Source organism: Mobula birostris, chromosome 7 (assembly GCF_030028105.1).
Source record: "Mobula birostris isolate sMobBir1 chromosome 7, sMobBir1.hap1, whole genome shotgun sequence".
Classification (NCBI taxonomy): domain Eukaryota; kingdom Metazoa; phylum Chordata; class Chondrichthyes; order Myliobatiformes; family Myliobatidae; genus Mobula; species Mobula birostris.
The window spans coordinates 6616071-6632895 of NC_092376.1; the positions used below are offsets into that span (position 1 = coordinate 6616071).

The 16825-nt window shown below is 43.6% G+C and overlaps 1 protein-coding gene across 1 annotated transcript in view; it reads left to right on the forward strand.

The window, feature by feature from the left end:
- The window catches only part of ints4 (integrator complex subunit 4), a 100753-nt gene that overhangs the window by 10256 nt on the left and 73672 nt on the right, over window positions 1-16825 (forward strand). Inside the window, exons 2-3 of the mRNA XM_072262554.1 lie at window positions 11366-11563; window positions 12970-13087. Coding sequence (XP_072118655.1) covers window positions 11366-11563; window positions 12970-13087 — 316 coding nt within the window. The remainder of the gene's footprint in view (window positions 1-11365; window positions 11564-12969; window positions 13088-16825) is intronic.

The following is a 16825-nucleotide window of genomic DNA, read 5'->3' on the forward strand; positions in this document are numbered from 1 at the left end:
CCATATAAGCCCCCACCTTAAATTCCTCCATATACCTGTCTAGTAGTCTCTTAAACTTCATTAGTGTATCTGCCTCCACCACTGACTCAGGCAGTGCATTCCACTCACCAAACACTCTCTGAGTAAAAAACCTTCCTCTAATATCCCCCTTGAACTTCCCACCCCTTACCTTAAAGCCATGTCCTCTTGTATTGAGCAGTGGTGCCCTGGGGAAGAGGCGCTGGCTATCCACTCTATCTATTCCTCTTATTATCTTGTACACCTCTATCATATCTCCTCTCATCCTCCATCTCTCCAAAGAGTAAAGCCCTAGCTCCCTTAATCTCTGATCATAATCCATACTCTCTAAACCAGGCAGCATCCTGGTAAATCTCCTCTGTACCCTTTCCAATGCTTCCACATCCTTCCTATAGTGAGGCGACCAGAACTGGACACAGTACTCCAAGTGTGGCCTAACCAGAGTTTTATAGAGCTGCATCATTACATTGCGTCCCTTAAACTCTATCCCTCGACTTATGAAAGCTAACACCCCATAAGCTTTCTTAACTACCCTATCCACCTGTGAGGCAACTTTCAAGGATCTGTGGACATGTACCCCCAGATCCCTCTGCTCCTCCACACTACCAAGTATCCTGCCAATTTCAATACAAATTAGAGGCTAACTGTGTTCATTGTCTGAGTTTGATTGCTGGAAGCAGGCTAATAAAAATTAGGTGCAGTTGTGTAGCCTACATTTACAATTTGTTTCGTTAGATCTACATTTGTGTCTGCTAATGTTCGATTTCAAATGGTTTATTAATGGAAAGGGTGTGGCTCCCAAAACAACCTTAGCCAAAATAGCATCGTTTTTTCTCTCTCTCATCACAACTTTCTTGTAGCCTAGGACTGTAAGTTAATACCAATCATAAAAATAATGCTTGCTAGGCAATCTTCATAAGAAACAGAATTTGTAAAGTGAAACACTTTGTAGTTATAGCAGAAACTGGGACACATGAGAGGAGGTTGAAAAAACGAAGGCAACGGAAGCTGTGGGAGCACGCGCGTGCACAACTGATCGGCCTGCATGAAATCGCATTTTGCCCAATCCGGCCCGTGACCTAAAATGAGTTTGACACCCCTGATTTAGGACATTTATTCAGCAAGTGCGTAAAAAAAAAAAGGCCCAGAGGATCATCAAGGACTCCAGCCACCCCAACCACAAACTGTTTCGGCTGCTTCCGTCTGGCCAACGGTACCACAGCATTAAGGCCAGGATCAACAGGCTCCGGGATGGCTTCTATCACCAGGCCATCAGACTGATCAATACACACTGATCTGATTGTGTATCTGACTGTACGTACACAATACAAATACAATCTCAAGTGTTTGGGCAATATCCACATTTCTCTTTATTGCTTGTACATTGCAACAGAGACTAACATAAAGAGTTTTACTCCCTTGGATGTAAGAAATAAAAATAAATACAAATTCATTTACATCACATGTGCAGCTGGTGTGAAGCTGAGAGTGAACAGTCCTCAGTCTGACGTGATGGAGCTGGGTCCTCCACAGACTGCTAGACTTGACTGACAGCCCCAGACCGAGTTCCAGCACTGCGATTGGCTTCATATCCACCATCTATTTTAAACAGCCGCCAGTTCCAACGGGGGGGGGGGGGGGGGGGGAAGAGAGAACAGTTTTATATAATATTTTTCATAACTTTGTGCATGAAACATCTACTTTCAATTTTCAAATCGACATTAAAGATCTTTGCCTGTTTCATGATCAGTATACCATTAAGCAGCATATTTTCACTACAACGCTGACAAATCCACTCTTTCAATTCATGATCTAGATCTTTGTTTTTTTGACATTGGGGAGAGCTTGCTTTCCTGACACCATTGTGTCAGGGCATTGACTTCTCTATAGGCTGACTCATCATTGCTGGAAAGAATAAGGCCTATCAATGTCATGTCACCTACAAATTTGATCAGCTGATTGGAGGGAGCTCAGGACACAGCCCTGGGGGCTCCTGTGTTGAGAATTTCGTGTTCAGACATGGGTCCCATCCCCAGGGTTTATCATTTCATAAATGCAAATATTCCAAAACCTGGAACACTTCTGACCCCAGGGGTTTTGGATAAGGAATGCTCAACCTGTTTTAACTGCTGCATCACTGCCAGCTATTGGATGTTGTGTGAAAGCACTGTTGTGGAATTTTTTTAGTCTATTGAAGGAGAGTGACTGACTGGATTGGTCTGTGGAAGCTGCAGTAAGGCAAGAGTTAACATCATGTCCAGGCAAGGAGAGATTGTAAATAGAGTGCAGACAGCCCAGGGAGAAAGGTGATTAAAGAGCATAGCTTCCCTTAACAGAGCAAATTCCTGCTTGTATATCACATAGACAGCTTGGATAAAGGCATCTATGGTCGACCCTGACCAACGGACAGCCTAAATGTACGTTTCAATTCTTTACTTGCAAGGTCGACTGCCATTCACAATAGAGGGGTTAGGGGTCAATAGAAACTGCAAGATGACAACTGATGATACTTTAAAGTTTGAGTAAAGTAATTGTTCAAAGCTCAAAGTAAATTAATTATCAGAGTACACGTATATTGCCATATACAACCCTGAGATTCATTTTCTTGTGGGCATACTCAATAAATTCAACAATCATGACAGACTGCACCCACTGGTGTATAGCCAGGGTGCAAAGGACAACAAACTGCAAATATAAAAATAAATAAATAAACAATAAATATCAAGAACATGAGATGAAGAGTCCTTGAAAGTGAGTTCATAGGTTGTGGGAACATTTCAATGATGGGGCAAGTGAAGCTATCTCCTTTGGTTCAAGGGTCTGTTGGTTGAGGGGTGATAACTGTTTCTGAACCTGATGTTTGAGTTGTGGGGCTCCTGTACCACCTTCTGGATAGTAGCAGTGAAGAGAGAGCATAACCTGAGTCCCTGGTGATGGATGCTGCTTTCTTGCGACAGCGCTCTGTGCAGATGAGCTCAGTAGTGGAGAGGGCTTTACCCGTGGGGGACTGGGCCACATCCGCTACTTTTTGTAGGATTTTCATTTCAAGGCATTGGTGTTTCCATACCACGCTGTGATGCAAACAGTCAATATACTCTCCACTACACATCTATAGAAGTTTGTCAAAGTCTTCGATGTCATGCTGAATCTTTGCAAACTCCTAAGGAAGTAGAAGTGCTACCATGCTTTCTTCGTAATTGCACTAGGCCTAAAAATACTGTTTGGATCTATAAAATTTGAGCATTAAAAATAGGACGGCACGTTCCCTCTTAACTAATCCAATCTGGGGACTCCCACACATCCAGATACAAAATTACACAAAGCAGGGAAGGTATATCCTCTTTGAACTTGCGTACAGTCCTGTCCCTCCACCCATGCGGACCAACTAAAGTGGCACTCTAGCCCATCCCACAGGTAGCTGTACAGCAATGTGGTGCTCCAGAGCAACTGCTCCCCAGGCAGGCCAGCCAAAAACCACCTCTTCCAGGCCCCTCTCTCCCCGCCAGGCTGTATGTGCGTGTGTTCTGAGTCCAGTTATCGGTGACGACAGGTCACAGTGTTGGCTCGAAATGAAGGCAGTCAGTTCCATTCACACTCCAGAGATCTGAGCACGTAACCTAAGGCTGACAATATGATTCAGCCGAGAAGCAAGGCTACAGTCCTGGAGAAAACATTTTGGTGAGACTCTGAACGTAGACTCTGAGAGACTTTTCAGACATAGGAACAGAATTAGGCCATTTGCCCCATCCAGTCTGTTCCACCTTTCGATCATGACTAACTTATTATCCCTCTTAACCCCATTCTACTGTCATTCCCTTGTAACATTTGATACCCTTAATAATCAAGAGCTTATCAACCTCTGCCTTAAATACACCCAGTGACCTGGCCACCACAGCTGTCTGTGGCAATGAATTTCACAGATTGACAACCCTCTGGCTAAAGAAATTCCTCCTTATCTTTCTTCTAAATGGACGTCCCTCTATTCTGAGTCTGTGCGCTCCGGTCATAGATTCCCCACTATGGGAAACATCCTCCCCACATCCGCTCTATCTAAGGCATTTCAATATTCGGTAGAGCTCAATGTGATTCCCTCCCCCCTTTATTCTGCTAGACCAGAGAGTACAGTCCCCGAGCCATCAACCTTACTCATACGTTAACCCTTTCATTCCTGGGATCATTCTCATGTACCTCCTGTGGACCCTTCAACGTCAGCACAGCCTTTCAGTTGAGAGCAAATTCATGGCAACTGAATTAACTTTGGAACTGAATTGAATTGGCTTTATTTCTTACATCCCTCACATACATGAGGAGTAAAAATCTTTACGTTACATCTGCGTCTAAATGTGCAATGTGCAATCATAGTAATTTATAATAACTTATGATAAATAGAACAGTCAATGTAATATAGAGTACACTCAAATCAGCGTGAGTTCATCAGTCTGATGGCCTGGTGGAAGAAGCTGTCCTGGAGCCTGTTGGTCCTGGCTTTTATGCTGTGGTACCGCTTCCCGGATGGTAGCAGCTGGGATAGATTGTGGTTGGGATGGTTTGGGTCCCCAATGATCCTACGGGTCCTTCTTATACACCTGTCCTTGTAAATGTCCTGAATCACAGGAAGTTCACAACTACAGATGCGCTGGGCTATCCACACCACTCTCTGCAGAGTCCTGCGATTGAGGGAGGTACAGTTCCCATACCAGGCAGTGATGCAGCCAGTCAGGATGCTCTCAATTGTGCCCCTGTAGGAAGTTCTTAGGATTTGGGGGCCCATACCAAACTTCCTCAACCGTCTGAGGTGAAAGAGGCGCTGTTGTGCCTTTTTCACCACACAGCTGGTGTGCACAAGACCCCATGAGGTCCTCAGTGATGTTTAAGCTAAGGAACTTAAAGCTGTTCACCTTCTCAACCCCAGATCCATTGATGTCAATAGGGGTTAGCCCATCTCCATTCCTCCTGTAATCCACAACCAGCTCCTTTGTTTTTGCGACATTGAGGGAGAGGTTGTTTTCTTGACACCACTGTTTCAGAGAGATGACTGACACAGTCATCTGAGGGAAAACAGATTCTCCACTCCAAATGTTTTTAGTGGTATGCTGTGCTAAGCCTTAGTGAATTTTGCCTCAGTGCATTAACTTAATGTCTGTTTGTAAACTGACAGTTCCACACATCTGTCAGAATCAGGTGTATGATCACTGCCATACAGTACTGTGCAAAAATCTTAGGCACAAATATATATAGCCAGGGTGCCTAAGAATTTTGCATAGCAGTGTATTTGTCAACGGGAGCCCAAAGGATGTCAGAAATAGTGAGGGTGGAGCACCTGGAAGGGTGTGGGTTGGTTGCTACGGGTGGGTGGTGGTTTAGTGCAGGCATACCCAGCCTGAGGCTCCAGACAAGCTAATCTGATTCTAAACAATTGGTTTATTGTTCATTGCAGAATTTCTCTGGTGCTTCCTGCTCCCTCCCCTCTCTCTTCATCCTTTTCCCAACCACGATTCTGTGGGGCGCCACGGTAGTGTAGTGGTTAGCGTATAGCTATACAGTACAGGTGACCCAGGTTCAATTCCCGCTGCTGTTTGTAAGGAGATTGTATGTTCTCCCGGTGGCCGTGAGGGCTTCTTCCGGGAGCTCCGGTGTCCCCTCCCAGTCCAAAGACATACCAGTCGGTAGGTAAATTGTAAATTGACTTCTAATTAGGCGAGGGTTAAATCAGCGTGACTGGAATTCCATGCTGTATCTCAGTAAATAAATAAATACCCGTCTCCCTGCCCCCTTCCCACTCTCACTCAGTCCATACTGGGTCCAGGACAGGTTATCCAAAATGAAAACACTTGAGGAATTTAAAGTTTCTGACCCCCGATGATGCCTCCTTCTTGGTCTTGCTGACATTGAGTAAGCGGTTTGTCATTGTGGTGCCACTTAGCCAGATTTTCAATCACTAACAGACCTATTGTAAACAAACGTGGAGTATTTACCATCAGAGTGAGTGGTGCACAAGGAAAACAGTCTGCCTCGCCACTTATTGGCGTTCAGTTACATTTTTTTCCCTTCCCACATCAGAAATCTTTTTTCCAAATTTGGTAATTATTGTCACATTTACCAAGGTACCGTTGAAATCCCATCTAGACAGATTATCCGTCAACGTTCCAGCCTCTCTTTGTATGTTCTCCCCATGACCATGCGAGTTTCCTCTGGGTGCTTTGGTTTCCTCCTGCATTCCAAAGATGTTCGGGCTAGTGTTAGACGTGGGCATGCTATGTTGGTGCCCGAAGCACAGTGACACTTGCAGCTTCCCTCAGCACGATCCTTGCTGATTTGATTTGATGCAGACGATGCATTTCACAACATGTTTTGATGTACGTGTGACAAGTAAAACTGATCTTTATCTGTAAATCAAGCTAATATAAAAGGAAAAGCAATAACAATGCAGAACCCAGTGTTGCAAATACAGAGAAGGTGCAGGTAGACGATAGGGTGTCAGGACCATGACCCCAATAGATCAAGGTTTCATGCATTATTGTACAAGAGCTCCATTTAAGAGGCTTGAGTGAGCCTCCCACCCCTCTACATCTCACCCCACCTTCACTATTTCCTATTCCTCCCTTCTATAGGATCATAAGACATAGGAGCAGAAATAGGCCACTCTTCTGCCTTCTTCCCATAACCCTTGATGCTTTTACTAATCAACCTCAGCTTTAAGTATATCGAATGACTTGACCTCCACAGCCGTCCATGGCAATGAAATCCTCAGATTCACCACCCTCTGGCTAACCTTCCCTCAGATGTACAGCCAAGTTCCTGGCAAAATATGCCTCAGCAGTTCACAGCCATTCTGTCACAGAGCATTTTGCAACGAGGGGTCTCGGTCTGAAACATTGACTCTTTATTCCTCTCCATTGATGCTGCCTGACCTGCTAAGTTCCTCCAACATTTTGTGTGTGCTACTCTGGATTTCCAGCATCTGTAGAATCTCTTGTGTTTATTCCACAGTCTGAATGAGGCATTTCCCAGTGGGTTCAGTTGTGTCTATTTTATATCTTTTAATTTAATGAGGGACACAGCATGCTAACGAGCCCACACTGCCCAATTATACCCATGTGACTAATTAACCTACTAACCTGTACGTCTTTTTGATTAGTCAAAGGTTATGGGGAGAAGACAGGAGAATGGGGTTGAGAGGAATAATAAATCAGCTGTGATGGAATAGCACAGCAGACTCAATGGACTGAAAAGCCTAACTCTGCTCTTATGTCTTATGGTCCTTGGGATGTGGGAGGAGTCCGGAGCATCCACATGGACACGGGGAGAACAGTGAGAATTGGATAGTGTAATTGTGTTACGCTAATGTGTTGTTCTGTTCATTGCTCATTACATTTGGTTTATCCCAACATCTCTGTGCACTGGCTCACATACACTGCCTAACCAAAAAAATAGCCTTCCTGTTGATAGATGTTTCAGATAATTAGGCAGAGAACTGGAGAAAAGAGGGAGAACTTTTATTTTCATCCAATACTTTATGATCCAATATGCTGCCTGAAGCCAATTTGGTAAGAAATTTCAGGATAGAAGTGGATAAATAATAAATGATGACGTTCAGAGTGCAAAGGAAATTTATTATCAAAAAATGCGTGCAAAAGTCCTAGGCACACATATATAGGCAACACACATCAAAGTTGCTGGTGAACGCAGCAGGCCAGGCAGCATCTGTAGGAAGAGGTGCAGTCGACGTTTCAGGCCGAGACCCTTCGTCAGGACGGAGGCACACATATAGTTAGAATGCCTAAGATATTTGCACAGAACTGTAGTAATTTGATATATTGCACTGTACTGCTGATACAAAAAAAACAAATTTCATTTCATATGTGAGTGATGATAAACCTAATTCTGATCTGGGTCTCTATTGTGGACTGAGAGTGGGGAGGGGGCAGGGAGAGGGGAATCATGGTTGGGAAAAGAGAAAGGAGAGGGTGGGCATGGGGAACACCGCAGAGACATTCTGTAATGATCAATAAACCAATTGTTTGGAATCAAATGACCGAGCCTGGTGTCTCAGGGCTGAGTGAGTCTGCACCCGCGCAAATCCCCCGCTCTTGGCACTCCTCCTCTGCCACCTTTCCGTAGAGCTCCTCCTTCACCATTTCTCGTATCCTTTGCTCCTGCCAGATTTACAAATTTGCTCTCCGCTCCACGTTGACAAAATACAGTACAGTGCGAAAGTCTTAGGCACCCCAGCTGTATATATGTGCCTTAGACTTTTGCTCACTACTATATGTGTCATCATATACTATCCTGTTTATTCAAGTGCAAAAAGATTTTTGTTTGTGTTATCGACTATACAAAAGCGTTTGACAAAGTGAAGCACAATAAGTTATTTGAAATATTACAGGAAGCTCTACATCTAGATTCGAAAGACCTCCGCCTAATCAGAAATCTGTACTGGGAACAAACTGCCGCTGTAAGAATAGATGGAGAAGTGAGTCAGTTTATGAAAATCAAGAGAGGCGTTAGACAAGGGTGTGTTTTCTCCCCTGATTTATTTAATGTGTACAGTGAAACAATATCACAAAAAATAAGAGACATTTTGGGAATCAAAGCTGGTGAAAACATCAGTAATTTCAGATATGCAGATGACACTGTTAATTGCAAGTATGGAAGAAGAACTACAAAACTTAAGTGATATAATTGTTGAAGAAAGTGCAAAAATAGGTCTATCTATCAATTGCAGAAAGACAGAATGTATGGTGATATCCAAAAAGAAGGAGAATCCTATCTGCAGGCTGAGAATAAATGGGGAAGACATAAAACAAGTACAGAACTTTTGCTACTTAGGAAGCTGGGTGACATCAGATGGCAGGTGCGACATGGACATCAAAAGAAGAATAGGGATGACAAAAGACACCTTTACGAGAATGAAGAGTATACTGACCAATACTAAACTAGGCATGACAACCCGCCTCAGAGTACATGTTACGTTTATCCAGTTATGTTGTATGGCTCAGGATGTTGGACAATATCTAGTAACATGAGGAAACGAATTGAAGCAGCAGAGATGTGGTTTTTGAGGAGGATGCAAAGAATATCATGGACGAAATGAATATCTAACGAGGATGTCATGAACAGAGCAAACACAAAAAGAGAAATAACGTATGAGATCATGAAAAGGCAACATAACTTCATTGGACATGTGATTAGGAAAGAGGAGTTAGAATGCACGGTAACTATGGGAAAGATTGAAGGGAAGAAAGCAAGAGGAAGACAAAGACAAATGATGATGGAGACAGCAGCCAGAGAATTGGAAATGAATACCAATGAATTGATCCACTTGACCCGAAACAGGAGTATGTGGACCATGGCAGTCAAAGCTCAAACTGGGCATGGCACCTGATGATGATGATGATACTATCCTGAGATTCATTGGGACTTAGTAAGTACAAAAAAAAACTTAATAGCAAAGGCAAAAGACAAACTGCAAATACAAGAAGAGAGAGAAAAAGATAAATAAGCAATAAGTATTGAAAACATGAGATGAAGAGTCCTTGAAGATGAGTCCATAGGTTGTAGGAACAGCTGAGTGTTGAGGTGAGTGAAGTTATCACCCTCGTTCAGGAGCCTGATGGCTGAGAGGTAATAACTGTTCCTGAACCTGGTGGTGTGGGTCCTGAAGCTCCTGTACCTCCTCCTCGATGGCAGCAGCGAGAAAGGAGCATGCCTGGGTGGTGCGGATCCTTTATGATGCTCTGCTGTGACCGCGCTCCATGTTGCAGATGCTAGGGACTGAGATTATTGGAATGGGTCTTTGAAATTCACAGAAAAATCACATTTGCCTTTTATGTTGGGCTTTCCAGGGTCTGCAAGGCTGGAGTGGCCCAACTCAGTGGTTCTCTTATGTGAAGCCAAAATTGTTTGCAGAGTTAATTCTCTTTACTAGATTCCTGGCTGTCAACATCTCTGAAGATCTGCCCTGGGCCCAACATATTGATGCAATCTTGACAAAGGTACACCGAAGGTTAAACTTAATTAGGAGTCTGAGGAGATTTGGTATGTCACCAAAGACGAGCAAATTTCTACAGATCTACTGTGGAGAACTTTCTAACTGGTTGCACCACCGTCTGGTATTTAGAGACTTCGCCTAGGATCGGAAAAAGCTGTAGAGGGTTGTAAACTCAGCCAGCTCTGTCATGGGCAATAGCCCCTCCAGTGTCGAGGACATCTTCAAAAGGCAATACGTCAAGAAGGCGACATCCATTATGAAGGACCTTCAGCACCCAGGACATTCCCTCTTTCCCCCTTCTCATTATTACCATTGGGGGAGGTTACAGGAGCCTGAAAACACAGTCAATGATTTAGATTAGTTTATGAGTACACTCAGTCCTCTTTCACTGTCATTTAGAAATGCATACATGCATTAAGAAATGGTACAATGTTCCTCCAGAGTGATATCACAGAAGAACAGGAGAAACCAAAGACTAACACTGAACAAAACCACATAATTATAACATATAGTTACGGCAGTACAAAGCAATACCATAATTTGATAAAGAACAGACCATGGGCACGGTAAAAAAAAAAGGTCTCAAGTCCTGATCGACTCCCAATAGTCCCCAATAGCAGGCGGCAAAAGGGAGAAACTCCCTGCCATAAACCTCCAGGCACCGACAACTGTTGATGCATTGGAAGCAGCCGACCACAGCTGACACTGAGTCTGTCCGTCCGAAAACTTCGAGCCTCCGATCAGCCCCTCTGATACAGCCTCCCGAGCGCCATCCTCTGCCGAGCGCCTTCGACCTCACCCCGGCCGCTGAAACAAGCAAAGCCGAGGATTCGGGGCCTTCTGCTCCGGAGGTTCCGGTTACCACACAGTAGCAGCGGCAGCGAAGCGGGCATTTCAGAAGTTTCTCCAGATGTTCCTCCGTACTCTCACGTCTGTCTCCATCAATTCAGAATTGTGCACGGCACCCTACTTGACAGATTACAGATATCATTCACGCTGTGTCGTGCCGCCATCTTCTCCTCCTTCTCAACAATTGGAGCTCCTCAACTGGAGCACCCAGAGGAAATCCACATGGTCACGGGAAGAACATTGCAAACTTTCTTACAGAGGACACTCGATTGATGTTTGACCTCCGACATCCTGAACTGTAATAGCATCGTGCTGATCGCTGTGCTACTGTGGTGCTCAACATATAGTAATTTTTATATGTATTGTTCTGTACTGCTGCCGCAAAAGAACAAATTTATGGTGATGTACATGTACTTTGATAATAAATTTTCTTTGAACTTTGAAATTTAAAAACATTTATCAGTGATAATAAATCTGATTCTGATGTTTTTCTGTCTCCGAAAATAGCAACAGCCACATGAAGAGGTTCCAGCCAAGAAGCTCCGACTGGCAAAGCCCAGTAAATCTGCAGCCCTCCACATTGACCTGTGCAAATCCACAAGCCCCACTGAAGCGTTGCAGTACCTTCTACAGTTTGCAAAGAAGCCTGTGGAGGCTGAGAGTGTGGAGGGAGTGGTACGGATCCTCCTTGACCACTACTATAAGGTACAGCCCTTGCCATAGTCGGTGGTCTCTGTAACCAACACTCACACCTTCTGGTCAAGGTGACGCTGAGCTGCGATGTCCGCCAAGGCCGTGGCTCCGACTTGGCTATGTTTAGGTTTGTAGGGATGATGGGACAGTCTGTTATTCCCATTCTCCCTATTATTCCCATTCCTCTGATGTGCAGGCATCCAATATTCCATTCACATTCTCTTAAAGACTTTGGCAAATAGAGTGTCTTCTAGTCCAGGGCAGCACCCAAAATTGACTGCAATGGGAGAGGGGATAGGGAGGGAGGGAGGCGAAATTTGAGGTGTAAGTAAGCTAAGTTCAAGTTTAATTGTCATCCAGCCTTCTAGATGAATACAGCCAAACGAAACAGCATTATTGCGGGGCCACGATGCAAAACGCAGTGCCAACAGTCACGCACAGCACAAGGCATGTATAATTCCAATAGCACTAAAACGTACAGTCACACGAAGTATATATAGCCCAAGTCCCTGAGTGTCATGGTCATGATTGATGGTGCATGGGCTATTGTCCTGGAACCACTTTTCTGCAAGAACAAGCACACAGTAGTTCCTCATCACACCGCTGGTACAGAACGGGGAGTTAGGGGTCAGGTTCGGATTAAGGGACAGGTATGAGGTGGGGAGTTAGAGGACAGAGCAGTGAATGAAGAGTTAAGGGCAGGAGCCTGTGGTCGGTGTACAGGTCAGAGCACTGCACAGTTGAAGGCCAGCGACCTGTGGGGGTCAGGTCTGCAAGCATTGAAGACCAGCGATCCCCATGGTCAAGGGTTATGGACAGTGGGCCATGAGGGCGCGGGCTAGTTGTGTAAATAAATAACTGAAGCAAAGAACATGAGTTATAGAGTCTGTGAAAATGCATCTGCAGGTTGTGGAATCAGTTCAAAGTTGAGGTGAGTGAAGTTATCCACCCTGCTTCGGGAACTTGATGGTTGGGGGTAATAACTGTTCCTGAACCTAGTGGCGTGGATCCTGAGGCCTCTTTACCTCCTTCCTGACAGCAGAAGCGATAAGAGAACGTGGCCTGGATGGTGGGGAGGGTCTGAAGATGGATTCCTCTTTCTTGAGTAAATTTACTCAATGATAGGGAAGGCTTTGCTGGTGAAGGATTGAGCTGTATCTACCACTTTCTGTAGCCTTTTCCTTTCCAGGATATTGGTGTTTCCATATCAGCCTGTGATGCAACCAGTTAGGATGATCTCCTTGGTACATCTATTGAAGTTCGTCATCCACACCCACTCTCCAATATCTTTTCTCTCTCGTCACCAAGTTTTGTTTTATAATTGTTCCTATAAATAACCTCGGGAACTGTTAACGTTAAAGTAGCTTGCTGTTTGTTTCATAAGCCATGTTGGGAAAGTAAATGTATTTCCATTACAGGAGAACGAGAGTTCGGTCAGACTGAAGATTGCTTCCTTAATTGGGTTACTGTCGAAAACACCAGGCTTTCTACCTGACTGCATTGTGGAAGATGTTATCGTCACCCTTAACAATGAAAGTAAGTAGCAAGAGATCCATACTTTGAAAGTATCTACAGCCTGTTCTGCTGTAACATGGGGAGCATGGTAGCTTAGCAGTTAGCACATCGCTTTACAGAGCCAGCGATAGGAAGATTGGTGTTCAATTCCCACCACTGTCTGTAAGGAGTTTCTGTGTTCTTCCCATAACCGTGTAGGTTCCCTTTAGGTGCTCCAGTTTCCTCCCATATTCCAAAGACATACAGATTCAGGTTCATGAGTTGTGGGCATGCTATATTGGCACAGGAAGGGTAGTGATACTTGCGGGCTGCCGCCAACACATTCTTGACTGTGTTGGTCATTGATGGAAATGACATGTTTCACCGTATGTTTGGTTGCTTTGATGTATATGTGACAAATAAATCTAATGTTTAATAAGTCATCATGACTTCCTGTAATTCAGATCAGATTCAGATTTATTGATCACATATTAAATTAAAGGCATCTGTTAGTCTTGCGAGACCATGGATCTGCGCCTGGAAAGTCTTCACTCTCCAGTGTGCAGGCCTGGGCAAGGTTGTATGGAAGACCGGCAGTTGCCCATGCTGCAAGTCTCCCCTCTCCACGACACCAATGTTGTCCAAGGAAAGGGCATTAGGACCCATACAGCTTGGCACCAGTGTCGTTGCAGAGCAATGTGTGATTAAGTGCCTTGCTCAAAGACACAACACGTTCCCTCGGCTGGGGCTCGAACTCACGACCTTCAGGTCGCTAGTCGAATGCCTTAACCACTTGGCCACGTGCCCACACTTGATCACATATACATTGAAGCGTAAAGTAATGATCCCATTATAGACGATAAGACCATAAGACACAGAATTTAGCCACTTGGTCCTTGGAGTGATTTATTTATCCTTCTCAACCCCATTCTGCTGCCTTCTCCCCGTAACCTTTGATGCCCTAACTAATTAAGAAACTATTGACCGGGGGACTTCCGGGTCATCAAGGGAATGGCGGCATAAGGAAAAGGTCTCTCGACAAAAAAGAAGGTAAACTGCCCCAAAATCGAATTTAGACAAATACTTAATATTGCATAACTATATTAATAAAAGGGGCAAGGATGATGTCTAAGAACAAGATTAAAAAGTCCGCTCCGAAGGCTGATAAACATAAAGAGACGCAGCAAGGCGACGGGCCTAGCTCCCCCACAGCAAGCCAGGACGGAGATAATGAGGGGGAATCGGTGACTCCGTCCTTGATTCTCGGAGAGATTCGCGAGTTCCGACAAGATAACAGCAAACAGCTGGAAGATATTAAAGGAGAAATAGTAAAAACTAACTCGCGGATAGATGAAGCCGAAGCGAGGATTGTTGGAATTGAAGAGAAGCTACAAAACGCCGAGGAAGTGATAGCAGAAATGCTAAAGCTACAAGAGCAGCTCCAGTGGAAACTAATAGATCAAGAAGGCCGCTCAAGAAGGGAAAATGTGAGGATTTACGGAGTTCCCGAAGGAACCGAAGGTAAACCCGGATTGATGATTCCCTTCATAGAGAAGCTGCTTAGAGAGAACCTTGATATACCAGCCGCAAAAGACCTACAGATAGAAAGGGCTCACCGCGCGTTGGCACCACAGCCCCCGGCAGGCGCCCAGCCCAGATCGATTCTGGTCAGATTTCTCAGTTACAGAACGAAGGAAGAGGTGCTTAAAAGGGCATGGCAAAATAAAGGCTTCATGTGGAACAACTGTAAAATCAGTTTAGACCACGACTACGCACCGGGGATTCTTGCCAGACGGAAGGAATATATGGAAACACGGAGAGTCCTGAAGGAAAACAACATCAGATTCCAGACCCTGTATCCAGCTCGGCTGAGAGTCTTTTACGACGAAGGGACAAAAACTTACGCTCTGGTGGAGGAGGCAACGTCGGACCTGGCAGACCGGGGACTACCTATTAAAGTTATCACCCAACCGGAGTCGCTACTGGAGAGGATTCGGCAGAAGTCGTGGCAGTTAGTGCGGCGAGGACACTCCACACGAATCAGAGTGTCAAACTACAAGGAAAAGCTGCAAATATTCAGACGTGAATGTACAGAGAATACAGATTAATTAAGAGAAATGCCTGAAAAGAGTAAATCGGACTTAAAGGTAAAATGAAAACTGGTAACTGAAAATAAACTAGGCGGAATAACTTGAATGATAGCAATTTGGTCGAGACATAAATAGGAGAAAATTCTCTATGATTATTCAAACTGCTGAGGGCCCTCTAACACAGGGTGAAGATAGAGGTTATCCCTCTGAACTGATGCGGGTCGGTGCTCAGCCCTCACTGTGGGAAGTCGGGAAAAATTTTCAAATGTTACACGTTCAAAAATGTCTAGGGTGTGGTTATATGTCTTGGCTTACTGTTGAGAAGGGATTGCTTACTGTTTGGTTAGAAAAGGAGAGTTTTTTTTTCTACTAGAGAAGAATGCAAACTGAATTGGTAAAAATAATTTCCTATAATGTTAATGGGGTTTTGAATTCAATTAAAAGAAATAAGATTATGTCTAAATTGAAAAAAGAGAGGGCACAAATAGCTTTCCTCCAGGAAACACATATGAGCCAATCTGAACATGGAAAATTAAAAAGAATGGGCTTTAAGCATGTATTTTATTCATCATATAAATTGAGTCACAAAAGAGGGGTAACTACTTTAATATCAAGTACTCTTAATTATGAACATATTTCAGAGACTAAAGACAAAGAAGGACGGTTTGTAAAAATCACAGGAAGAATAGAAGGTACAGAAATAACATTGCTGAATGTTTATGCTCCTCCAGGTTGTAAATGGTCATTTTATAGACACATTTTTGACCTAATGGTCAGTTCTCAAGGGGTAGTAATTTGAGGAGGGGATTTTAATATTAGATTAAATCCTGTATTAGATTCTTCAAGAATTGTTACTCAGAATAAACCTCTGACTCGGAAAATGAATTCATTGATGGAGGAGTTGGGAATTATAGATGTCTGAAGGGAATTACACCCTACTAGTAAAGATTATGCACATTACTCTTTCCCTCATTCAGCCTATTCAAGGATAGACCATTTCTTTATCTTTAATACAGATAGACTCAGGATAAAAAACTGTAATATTGCAACAATTGATCTGTTGGATCATAGCCCAGTCTCTATGTCTCTAATCCTGGAAAGGAAAATGAGGAAAACACTATGGAGGCTAAACTCACATATACTCAATAACCCGAAATTAATGGAGAGATTAAGGGGAGAAATCAAAGAATATCTAGACCTTAATGACACAGGAGAAACATCACCAGTGATCTTATGGGATACATTGAAAGTTGTACTGAGAGGGAAAATTATTTCCATTACCACTCACATGAAAAAAATCAATGCACAAAAATTAGCAGACCTTCAAGGAAAATTAAAACAACTTCAAGTTGTAGATAGCAACAAAAGTAATTCAAATCGAAAACAGAAATTAGGAAATTGCAAAGTGAAATTGACGATATTTATACGTTGGAAACTCAAAGAAATTTTCTTTACCTGAGACAAAAGAATTATGAAGTAGGAGGTAAATCAGCTAGATTATTAGCATATAAATTACGAAAACAACAAGCAGACAATACAATCCATAAAATAAAGAATCCAAAGACAAAGCTTGTGGAGAGTACAATAGGGAAAATTCAAGAGAGTTTTGAAACATATTATCGAGAGCTGTACTCCCAACCCTGGGCCCCCAATGAGCCCTATATAGTGTATTGAATTTTTTAGATCTACC